At 42.7% G+C, this 12,182-nt stretch overlaps 1 protein-coding gene across 2 annotated transcripts in view; it reads right to left on the bottom strand.

The window, feature by feature from the left end:
- The window catches only part of LOC105902983 (golgin subfamily B member 1-like), a 31,842-nt gene extending 19,965 nt beyond the window's left edge, over positions 1-11,877 (bottom strand). The window contains exons 1-17 of one of the 2 annotated variants that reach the window (XM_031569445.2): positions 11,709-11,877; positions 10,252-10,317; positions 9,391-9,546; positions 8,011-8,157; positions 7,655-7,783; positions 6,991-7,158; positions 6,618-6,803; positions 6,394-6,516; positions 6,153-6,266; positions 5,239-5,521; positions 4,973-5,088; positions 4,750-4,867; positions 4,566-4,657; positions 4,257-4,417; positions 1,340-1,490; positions 1,075-1,165; positions 169-302 (exon numbers count right to left, since the gene is read on the bottom strand). In XM_031569445.2, coding sequence (XP_031425305.1) covers positions 169-302; positions 1,075-1,165; positions 1,340-1,490; positions 4,257-4,417; positions 4,566-4,657; positions 4,750-4,867; positions 4,973-5,088; positions 5,239-5,521; positions 6,153-6,266; positions 6,394-6,516; positions 6,618-6,803; positions 6,991-7,158; positions 7,655-7,783; positions 8,011-8,157; positions 9,391-9,546; positions 10,252-10,296 — 2,214 coding nt within the window. In that variant the 5' untranslated portion in view covers positions 10,297-10,317; positions 11,709-11,877. Of the gene's footprint in view, positions 1-168; positions 303-1,041; positions 1,166-1,339; positions 1,491-4,256; positions 4,418-4,565; positions 4,658-4,749; positions 4,868-4,972; positions 5,089-5,238; positions 5,522-6,152; positions 6,267-6,393; positions 6,517-6,617; positions 6,804-6,990; positions 7,159-7,654; positions 7,784-8,010; positions 8,158-9,390; positions 9,547-10,251; positions 10,318-11,708 lie in introns of both variants that reach the window. The other variant, XM_031569446.2, reaches the window with a different exon arrangement.
- Positions 11,878-12,182: the final 305 nt, after the last annotated feature.

Below are 12,182 nucleotides of genomic sequence, written 5' to 3'. Positions count from 1 at the left end.
ATTAGCCTTCTCTGAGTTAGTTGCTTCATGCATGGCGTGTCATAGCCTGTGTAATTCTAGACAACAAGGGCATTAGCAAAAGGCAGTGCAACCTTTTCCCCTGCACTGTTCTTGCTTAGATGAGGACCACATGAAAAAGCTTGCAAAAGCACTTGGACATCAACAAACCTGCAAGGATTCAATCCGGGCTTGCAGCTGTAGCCTATCCTCTAGGTCCTGACAGCGGTCCTCGAGGGCAATGATTTGCTCCTGAAGCTGGTTTCTCTCCACCTCCAACTCCTCTACTACTGACCTTAAGCCATCTGTTGTTCAAGTGCACATACAAACACACATGAGCCCAAAGCACTGCAAAAGTGTGTATTTTTCAATACAATCAGTCATCAATACACACACATGCAAAAATGGTTTAAATAAGGAGCTTTGAGAAATGATTATGATCATTCAGTTGCTTAAAACTTACAATAGAAAGCTTGAACAAGTCAGGTTAAGGATTTCGTATGTGCAGTGATTCGAAAATTGAATTTAGATTAGAAATTAACATTTATTTAGAGAGAATTAAATAATTCTATGTGAAACACGTTCAGATGTGAAGTTTTCAAAAACAAAAAAGAAACCCTTAACCCGGCCTGACACTAGGAGGCAGAACATCACATAATCATGAAATCAAATACTTACCAAGACTTGCTTCAGCTCACCTACATGTTTAAGACAACTCACAAGTTCAATGTGTCCAATAAAAGGACTGCAGCACACTCTACTGAACCGAAACTAGGCAGTTCAACCAGCACGCACATGCTTCAAATAAATGTTCACTGTAAGAGAAATGCAAACTAAAAATATAGGTCAACCAAAGCTATGAGTGCACTATGTTGATGTGTTAGATACACACAAATCCATGTTTCAGATGAAACACTGTGAAGTGTTAAGTCATGGTAATACGAAACGTAAAAAAATCCAAACTATAGTGCTATGGAGATACACAAATGCTTGGTGACAGAAATGATGTGCATGCTAATATAAACTGTCTAGTGGGTTTCACACCTGTATTAGAGGCAGTGTACTCAGGCCACCAACCTCCCATGTTCTCTCCCTCCATTGGAGTGGTGTTGCCCGAAGGACTGCTAGGATCAGGGAATGACTGCTGCACATCAAAGTCCAGGTCCTCCTGCAACAAATTCAGCAACACATATTTCCCAAAGATTTATGACTCGATTCTGATAATATCATTCTTGTAAAAAGTCAACTCTAAAAAAAAAAAAAAAAAAGACAATAAAATCGTTTTTACAAACACAATCAGGTCATATCCTATCCTGTAAAACAAATTCCTGCACTTCCATACCTGCAAGCTGCGAGTGCCAGGGTCTCCCATCTTCTTGACCCTCGGATGGCGAAGCCCTCGTGCCTGGGCCAGCTCCTCCTCCAACTCCTGCTGCCGATTGGCCAGCGCTGGATCGGAGCAGCCAGGAAAGAACCAGTCATCCTCAATCAGTTTTGTGCCACAGGAAGGGGTAGGAGTACACAAATTTAACCAAGTGGTGGGGGTGGGGTAGGATGGGGTTTGGAGTCGGAGAGGAAAAGGATGTGGATGAAGGCGTGGGACAGGTGAGGAGGCAGGGAGGAGACAGAGACTGAGACCACTACAGAGGACAACAGCGGAAGAGAAAGAAGCACAAAAAAAGTGCTTTCTCTCCTGACAACAATCACACAATCACAGCACAGTTTACACAAATCCATGCACGTTTTCATCAGTGAACAGTGGGAGGATTAAAAGAAAGTGCTCATGTATATGTTTGTATATGAGATTTGCCAGTGTGTGTGTCTAAATGTCAATGTCTGTTTGTGTGAGCACAACAAAGCAGCTTTGGGGGAGAAGAAGCCATGCACATCACAAGGACAAGTTTACGGCCAGCATTGAGAGCATTAAACACAAAGTAGAGGTGAGGCGAGGACTGTTCTTCAAACGAATTGTATGACCTGTGCTGAAACTCAAGCCTTTAGCAGAGCACATTCTTCCACTCTGAAATGAGGAAGTCTCAGAGACACAGCCCCAACCGACTTGGTTGATTTTGTAGTGGTACTAATTTTTGGGTTGGTGATTGGGCAAGAGGTGCAATCACAACAAATTCAAATCAACATTATAACACAATCAAGCAGCACAAAACACATTCCCATCTGTTTTGTGATATCAGGGAGAGGGTCTAACCGAACGCAGATGCAGGGAGAGGCTTAGCTTAGGGAGGAAATATGAGCAGGATTACCAAGACACCAAGAAAATGAAGGTATTCAGCTACACAATGAAGCAAAATATATGGCAGTGTCAGCTGTGGAACATATTTGATCCAAATATCTGGAGAAATTCTGTCACCCATTTCCATGCAAGGCTTCTACACTAATGCTAGAGGACCGCATTTGAAGTTTCTTTAATGCCACAATACGAACGCTAAAATCACTATTAAAACAATAGAATTAACTAATTTGATGACATAACTTTGGAGGCTGGAAAAAAAACACTAAAAAACGACTTGGTCTCTTTTCAATTGAAAATATCCCATTGCTTTTATTACAGAAGACTTTGCAGCAACGTCCTGTGGTCCTCTATGAAGCTCTGCATGTGACATGGTTTAAGTGATGTTAGTATGTAACATTAGTACAGAGGGAAAGTCAAATTGTGTTTAATGAAGAACATGGGAAATGACTAGAAGATAGTTCAAAGCCTCAGCCAGGACTAAGACAAATAAAACCCAGAATTATTAGTATATTGCGGAATTGTGTGATCAGTGCTATAATGTTAAGCGGTTAATTACTTTTATGAAATTCTACGGTCCAGTTTGATCAGGGTCAAATCAATGTCAAGCAACATCGGTTATATTCGAAAACTGATCATTTTGATCCAACGGCCATTTCCTGAAATAGCTCAATATATAGAGGAGCCTGGGGTTACTTGCTATCAACTTAATTAAAGCTGCAAAATATTACAACAGCTGCCAGCAAATGCTGAGATACAATATCTAATATGAAGGGCTGAAATACGACTGGTGTGAACTTTTAATATTTGCTAGCCAGCTTTGGCAAACCAGACATTCTAAACTTGCATGATTAAAAAAAAAGGTTCGGTCCAACCATTTACATACAATTTGTCCCCTTATTATATCCTACACATACACTGATGTTCAGGGGCAGCTGAGTGTTAAATACTTTATTCCCACCACCAGAGGAAAAATTGCACGGCTGCATGTTAATAAAGGTATTTTGGAGGACAGGGCCTTGTGAACAAGGGAAGAGAAAGGGGGGAAGGGACCAAAGGACAGAAACACAAAATGAAGGGTAAACTGCCAACCTCTACTGCACTAGTGAATGTTTGCCCTTAGAGAAAAAGGGATTCTGGGAAACACACAACAGTGCAGTAGGTGGAGCTGGCTGTTTGGGGCTGGGTGGGGAGGGACCTGCATGCACAAAACTGATGGGAAACTGTTCTCTGTGGCTGCACCCATCCCAAAGAGCAGGAGGAGAGGTGGAGTGGGGCTGGGGCTCAGAGCAAACGCTCGCCATGTTGATGGAACAGAGGAAATAAAGACAAAAAATAAACACGGTGTCATGAAAGGCGTCATGCTAAATGAACAGGCAATACAAAAACACTGGAGGGGACAACACAAAATAAAACAAACTGTTGTTTGGATTGGACTACTGTAGGGTCAAACAGATAAAGGAGGTCATAATCAGGACAAAAGTGATATAATGTGCTTCACAAGGGCATTTTGTGACATCAGAAACAAAACATGGTCTCTTCACAAGCAATATCGAGGGGATAACAGTTAACACTTAAATCAGTAGACACTTTGAAATCGGTTCTTCATGTGGCTGTCCTACAGGTGGCGATTTCAAATTGTCACTTGATTTAAGGCCTTCGTTTGGATAATTTAAGGGTTTCGTTTGGATAATCTCCCTTTTAGAAAGTTGTTTGAGAAGCTTTTCAACTAGCAAGGGTGGAGACTACATATTTCCTTAACACAATTCTTAGGATGTTTGCGGAAGGCGAGGGGCCTTTTCAATACTAGCAGCAGCTGCAAGCTGGAGGCCTATGAGTGAGTGTGTTTTTCTGAAGTCAACCATACCATGACGGTTCATTTCCAATCTGTCCAATTACTACCCCACCCATCAGAGCCAAACACACCACCGCCGGCAGGTTTATTACAGCCCTGGTCTGTTAGTGGTTTTGCGGCGCTAGACAGTCTGCTCATCCCCGCTGTCTTTCCTTACCCTCTCTCTCCTCTTCGATGTGGCTCATCCTGAGGGCCATGGAGTTCTTCTCCTCACAGGCCTGGTCACGGGCTGCCTCTGCATCGGTCACCATGGAGACCATATCCTGCCACTCCAGGACGTTACTCTGCAGTTCATCAACACTGCCAGACTCGCTGGCCTGTGGGCGCCAAAGCAAACAATAAAATCAGGGCACATACCAAAGCAGCCATGGTGGTTGACAGGACAAGCTTTGAGGCTCGCTGCACTGGGAAGGAGAGGCTGAGAATCAACAGTAGTTCATGCAGTAGCAGAGGGGGAGATCTGACCTGAGAGGCAGCTCTCTTGGTGACCTGCTCCAAGTCAGCCTGCATCTTCCTCTGCTGCTCCTCATACACAACCAGCTTGGCCTCCAGCACTTCTGCACACATCAGATGAATTAGGTTTACGCATTTTGATTGCCCTTAGGCCACATCAAGTTACAAACAAAATATACTGTCCAGTGCAAACTACCATTTTTGGCTTTAAGGTCATCATACTGGTCAAGTTTGCAAAGCATCTCTTCTCTCTCTTCTTCCAGTTCTGTTACGTGGCTACGAAGGATCGAGACATCTGGAGCTGAGCTTCCAGACTGAGGAGAGATTAAATTATGACACCAAGGTCAAAAACATCTACACTGACAGCAGATGATACAAACAACAGGATAGGTAGACACAGTTTGAGTGTAATGGCTTGCCTGGGCCTTCTTCAGCTCTTCTTCCAGTTGTCGAATGCGAGACTTAGACCATGCTTTCATCTTCAAGAACTTTGTCTCTGACTTGCTGGCATCTTCTGCTTTAAGTTTCACTTGGGCTACGAGAGTGAGAAAAAATTGAAAGAGACAGTAAGAAAAAAAAAAAAACAGGGAGTGTTATATACACACAAGTGTAACATTACACCATGCTAAAATGATGACAAAGTTGACAAAACCAACGACGCAAGACGCTGAAGTGATCAGACTACCTGCCAGCTCTGAGAGCCTATGTGCTGAGCCGGAGTCCATGGAAGCCTCAGAGACCGTGACCGGGGGTGCAGGGGACCTCTGGAGGTCCTGGAGCTGCCCACAGAGTGCCTGCTCCTTCTCGGACATCTCCTGCTCGTGCTTCTCCGTGATGCGCCGCAGCTCTGACTCGTGTTTCTGCATGAGGTCCCGCAGCTGAGCGCGCATCACATGCTTCTCAGCCTCCAGCTTGGACTGCAGGTTCTCCCTCTCCCCCTGCAGACGCCGCATTCGCTCAGCCAACTCCTGCACAGGGTGGAGACGAGGACATTTAAGATATCGCTTTTTGAAAGTCCAATTCTGTCACTTCAACACTACATTAGACTAGCCAAATCATAGCCACTATATATGGTTTACCAAGGAAAGTGAATTACTGGTGATTTTTGTGTAAATTAAATTGAAACTGAAATTCCACTGACTACAACTGACCAAATGTTGTTTGTTCAGGGGAAGCAATACAACTAAGAGTACATTACTTCTGGTGAGTAATGAGTTTTAAGGAGTTAATCCACTTCTTTAGAGGTGGCCAGTTTTTTTAGTACCAGAAACCACACAGTGATTCTTGGAAGCCGAATCTGTGAATTTTAGAATGCAATTCGAAAATTGAATTTGGATTGTGGAGTGGATATTAGATGTTGGGTATTATAACATGTCAAATGTCAATTGAAAAGGTTCTCTAATCAACACCCTGAAATCTTATGACTAAACGGATTACTAGTCTTAATCTCAGTTATGCAAGACAATCTTAGAGTGGATAAACAAAAAGAGATGTGAGATGGCATCGTAAGAGAATGTAACACTGAGAAGATTAAGAGTCTACAAGCAAGCAGAGCAACTCACGAGGGAAAATGCAAGGGAAAGGCAATACAATATTCACCTTAATCTGCTGGTCTCTGCCATCCACCTCGCTCTGGAGAACCTCGATCACCTGAGCCTTTCCCAGCAACACCTCCTCTTTTTCATGTAGTTTCTGCTTCAAGGCCTTCAGGAGCTGCAACACATATATTTGAATAATTCCATAAATCAATTCATGCTGAAATCATTAACATCTTCATTATAAAAGGGTTCTCGGGTCAGTTTTATGCCCTCTGGCAACGTCCGGGATAACGACTGATTACCTGTTCAAGGTCCGCGCTGGCGTCTGATTTTGCTGCTAGTTTAAAGAGTTCCTGCTCGTGTTGTTGGTTCAGTTCCAGCAGCGTATTGTCCTTCTGCATTATTATGTCCTTGAATGTTTGGATCTGGAATTACAACCACATGCGCATTCAGATAAACCCAGCAAAGAGATTAGGTGCCCCTGATCACAAAATAAAAATCACAAAACCCACTCATGCTATCTTACATTTTGTTTGTACATGTTCTCGTTCTCTTCGTAATGGGCTTTCTCGGCCTCCAGCAGGGCCTTCAGGCTGTCCGCCTGCTCCTGTAAGAGGCTGTACCTCTCCTCTCCATCCCCCACTTTTTTAGTCAAGCTCTGCACCAGCAACTGAAGCTCCTGAACAGAGCCAATGTCTTCTGATGACTGAACCTACAGAACACATCATATTTAGCAAATAGTAAAAAGTAAAAAAGCAAATGATATATTTGACCAAATATTGATATTTTATAGATATATATAACCCTGCATCATCAAAAAAAATGAAATATGATGGATGCAATTAGATCATAGAATATCGAACGGATCAGACTTATTTGATGGGTTTAAATGCACTTGCCTTGCTGTCCTGAGTGACAGAGCCTGGCCCAGACTGAGTGTGTTCTCCAGACACTGCCATCTGCAGGTGAACTATGTAGGCCTCTTTCTCAGCCAGTTTCCTGTCCTTCTCGACCAGCATGGCATCCATCTCAAAGCCACGTTCATGCTGGGCCTCCAGCTCTTGGGTCTGACAACACACACACAGATTCATAATTCGATTTAAAAAACATGTCAATCGAAATGGCACTGTATAAATGAATGCCTTATCCTTGTGGAAAACAGTCACATACAGTAACAGATTGACACAAGGTGATACACAACAAAAACCAACATGAAGAAACAACAACAGGAAACAATGGTCAAATACAGCATGGATGAGCCTGCATATTCTTAAGCCACAGGAGAACCAGGCATCACATTTCCTGAGTTCACAGGCAAAGCTTGAAAGAACACCTGGACAATAATAGCCTTGGGGTACAAATTAAAAAGCCATCTTTCACTCTGTCTCATTCCTACCATTTTGTGGGGAAACACAGAATGTCGTTTATATTACAACATTCAGGGAGAATACGTTTTCAAGGGCAAACACGCAGCCCCAGCAATTTCTGAAACTTTTACTGAATAGACCGTTTTAATCACTGTGAGGAGAGGAGGTGACCACTTAATCTGTAGGACAGATGTACCTTGATCCTTAGCTCTTCATTTCTCCGAGACAGCTGCTGATCCAGCTCCTCCACTTTCTTCTTCAGCAGAAGGATCTTGCCTCGGTTGGCAGCTGAAGACTCAACCTCTCCTAACTCCCCACTGCCGCTCTGCAGGAGCATAAGCAATGGTCACCATGATCATGAGCAAGTCTGGCCAATTTGGGCTCATTATGAGTCAACAGCCATCATGTGGCTTTTGACATTGCTTGGAAACCAGTCATACACAGACAAGTAGCACTTGTACAAGCCATTATACTTCTGTTCATAAGTATTGTTTGTGCCTTGAAGGGTCCTGTTTGTGCTTTGGCACTAGGTGTGGCCGGGTGTATGCTTACCCGTTTGATCTTGAGTGGGGTGCCCTTGCTAGGGGTTTCACCCCGCTGCTTCTTGAGCTCCTCCAGCTGGGCGTTGAGGGAGGTGACCTTGGCCTTGTGCTGCAGCCTCATCTTAGATAGCTTGGCCTCACATGACTCTTTCTCTGTCTGAGAGGATTAGCAAGTCTTTCAGTGAGGGCTGGGAACCACCAGGGAATTGCAGTTTTCAAACTTTCTGGACAACTTGGCATTTCAGAACCAGCTCACAAAAAGGCACATTAAAAAGGGCCCAACAGAATGCCCTCTACGCACAATGGACTCACATGTCAGCCCTGTGTGTTTGCACTACGATCTGGTGCTGGTCAATATTTAACCGATAGGAAGAACAGTGGGGCTGCAGTGTCAAACTGCACGGACAGAACACCATTGTTCCAGACTGAGGGAGCCTCTCTGTTTCTATAGCATGTTATCTTATTTAAACCACTTGGTCACTTCCCACCGAGTTGTGATCGTGGGAGTTTGTCACCAGGTTGGGACTATGAAACAACTGCTCAGTGATCTGTTTTATCGAATAGGCTGAATGTTCCTACCAATATCATTATTTCCCCCCAAAACCCACACACATCAATTGATATTTACATTAACTTAGTCGAGGAAAACAGACCTTCATTTAAGCACTCAAGCTTTTGAGCAAGCTGATAGTCTAACCATTAATGTTAAGCAATGGGCTTACTACTGAGCTACTTGTTGATACTAACAACTGGAGTGCCATGCTTAGAGTCGATTTGTAAACTCAATCCAGAACTTTGAAAATGGATTGAGGCTCTGTAATTGTAAAAAAAAAAAATGGAGCGTTCTATTTCTCCACAAATTAACTTACACTTTATTGGTCATTACTTTAGCCTCTGAAAAGGGATTTTAGCAATTAAAAACGCCATTCCTGAGTGTGGGCTTATGCCAGTGATGACATACTTTGCTGTTTTTGCTACACTGACTCACAAGCTCCTCTTGAAGTACAAAGTGGCATTATGAGAGAGGACGGGCCGGAGCTAGCTGATTAGCATGCTAACCTTAGTAGATATCTGGACAACACAGAGCATAGGCCTTCTTGACATTACGTCATAGCGGTTATTTCTTCACATACTGTTGCAATTTCCAGTTAATTTTGGGATGTTTTAAACTAAAATTCTTACATATAGCACATTTAAAAAACAATATTTATAACAAAATATAATATTTATGATTATCATGTGGAAAATACGTCAGTGCATTCACTTATTTTAATGAGCTTTTTTTATTACTTCATAACAATTAAATCAAATCCTTAAACTAAGGCAGATGGACACATCAGGGTTTGAAATGTTATTTTAGTGTCTGTGCTCATGTTTAACAGCACTCTACCTTCAGTTGCTCATCTTTGGCACCCAGTGCCGCATCCTTCTCTCGGATGAACTCTTTGAGCTGAACGACAAGTTGCTGGGTCTGGGCCAGCTGCTCGGTCACCTCTGACAGCACTGGACTTCCTCCACCAGCACTTCCCTGAGGAGAGCCTGGGGCCTGCAACCGAAACACACAAGCAAGCTCAAACCTCAGGGCAGACTATGATGGCACAGAAGACAGGGACTGTGCTGCTGTGTGGGCCTCTCCGCACAGCAGTCACAACATGAGCTAAAGTAAACATCTACAGGCTGTTACTAGCAGCATAGCTGGCACAGTTGCTGCAGTGAGTTTGTGTATATGGTTGTAAAACAAGACTACAATCCCATCTGATTTGGGATTATACCAAACAAAAACATGTCATTTGCGTGGCAATACGGTCAAGGTGAGAAAAGACATGAGTGCACCACGGGAAGCACCACCCGAGGGTGAGAGTACAGCCAGGATGCCCCAGCGAAAGCTGTGAGGTCAGCACTTTCCATAAAACCCTCTTAATCTGTTCCCTCCACTGTTCTCCCTGCAGCCTTATGCCTCATTGACTGGGGATCAGACCCCACTGAGTAACTGAGCACAACAGGATAAACTAGAGCCGTACTGAGGGTCATAATGAGAGCCTACTTATGCATTATAAACAAAATACTATGGCTTGAGGGAACATACAAAACAAAATACATGCTAACAGCTAAATTGACAGAAAAAAGTTTATATGGATGTTGGATCCATATCTCAGGTTGGAAACATGGACAAATAGAAAAGGCCCAACAGTTTTAGCAATTGTATTAATACTTTTCACTTAATGCAGTATTATGCCTTTTTGATACTTACACCCTGGGCAGCCCCACCCTCCTCTCCAGAAAACCACTTCAGCATGGTTTAGCCGTAGGTGAAGGACTGAGATGACAGAAAGGAAGACACCTTGCCATTATTTATTCAGCACAAATGCACTCGGATAACAACAGCATTAATACCTTATTATCTATTCCTGCACTGAAAGTGTGAATACTTTGCACTTGGGGTATATAGCATCCTTAGATTATCTGTGAATTGGTCATTCAACATACAACACTTATCATTCAATCTATTGAGAGGGTTCAAATACGTCAATGACATTTTATCTGTGGGTCGGGAGAATATCTCAGTAGTAGGTTAGCGGACACATCACATGCTATTGATCTCACCCTTCAATTAGTACCCCAGCCTACTCTCACAGTACAGAAAAAAAATCAGTCCAACATAGATCCCGATACACTTGACCGGATAGAAGGAAGAAGGAAGAAGGAAATCAGGCTAAACTTGTTTCTTGCTCAAACATGCATACCATAACCACAAGACAACCTTAAAGTAAAAACTGAAGCATAACACACAAACAACACAGTTCTCCTGCCTAAACAAGAGAATCCTTGTGATACAAGGTTGCCTTCCAAGTCTAACTCAATTAAGGACTGTCAAATACCTTCCAGTCTGAAAACACTGAACCAATTCACAGTTCAACGACTGCACAACAAACCATACACTTAGATACACAGCTTGCGTTTGCTGGGTGAAGTACAAAACCACCAAATTCCCTAGCTAGAAACTCTAAAAGTTATATGTTAGTCCATAACGAAAAGAACCCTAACGTTGTTCGTTCTTACACGCTAAATTAGACAGCAACAGCTAGTTAGCTAGCCAAGACTCACTGGCACAGCAGTTGAACTGTGACACAGCGCTGTGAGACGAAACATTCAAATAAGTTCAGATAACATGCTATTGCTTTTTTGCCAAGTTAGCTAGCTATGTTATAATGAAGTTATTACGCGAGGCGACAGTATAAACGACACTGAAGATGTATTTAGCAACTGCAGGCATCTGTTTCTGAAGCATGTCGTCCCATGATAGCATAGACAGCTGACTAGCTGGAAAGGTAGCTTGCTATCTGCTAATGTTCTAGGATAGCTATCTTAACTGTAGTCTGTGGACAGCTAGGTGTCCCGGATAAAGTTATATATAATGTAAGCATACAGTGGAATAAACAAATGGTGCATTCATTGACGTCCTACAGGGACACTGGGGACTTTGTCTTCAACACAAACAAATGTACACATAACTGAACGATTAGGTTAACCAGAACCTCTTGCATCTAGCAACACCGACATAGTTAGCTTAGCTTACTAGCAGTGCCGTTAATTACGTGCTATCTGACACTGGATATGTTGCTAGCTCGCTAACGTTAGTTAGCATACCTTTTGCCGATTGAGTACCAGATCAACCTGACTTTCACGATACTGTAGCCTTAAATGTACCTGCTTCAATGGCGCATGGAGATTTATTGCTGTTGTTTCATCTTTGAGACGGAATTAAACGGAATTAAACTCTGCGTTACATGTTTACATGTTTAAAGGGTACCACTTCGTTCAAGCCAGCACCAACCATCTTCGTCAGGTGAACAGCTATTCCACGCATGCGCACTGTAAAACTAAGATTCACGCTGTACTGCTTGTTGGTTTAAGACAGTAGTGCTAGTTTAGTAGTGGGCAAGCAGACAGTACAGGCTAAATGCATCACATATACAGGGGGTTTAAATTTTACAATTAATTTAATTAATTATTTTAACAAGGAATATAAACACAACACCTGACAATCAGTAAAGTTTGAAGGCTAATGTGAAGCTTTAGATTAGATTAGATTAGATTCAACTTTATTGTCATTGCACAGAGTACAAGTACTGAGACAACGAAATGCAGTTTAGCATCCAACCAGAAGTGCAAAATAGCAAT

This window comes from Clupea harengus, chromosome 6, assembly GCF_900700415.2.
Source record: "Clupea harengus chromosome 6, Ch_v2.0.2, whole genome shotgun sequence".
In the NCBI taxonomy this organism is placed as follows: domain Eukaryota; kingdom Metazoa; phylum Chordata; class Actinopteri; order Clupeiformes; family Clupeidae; genus Clupea; species Clupea harengus.
This window is presented reverse-complemented; position numbering and strand designations above follow the sequence as displayed.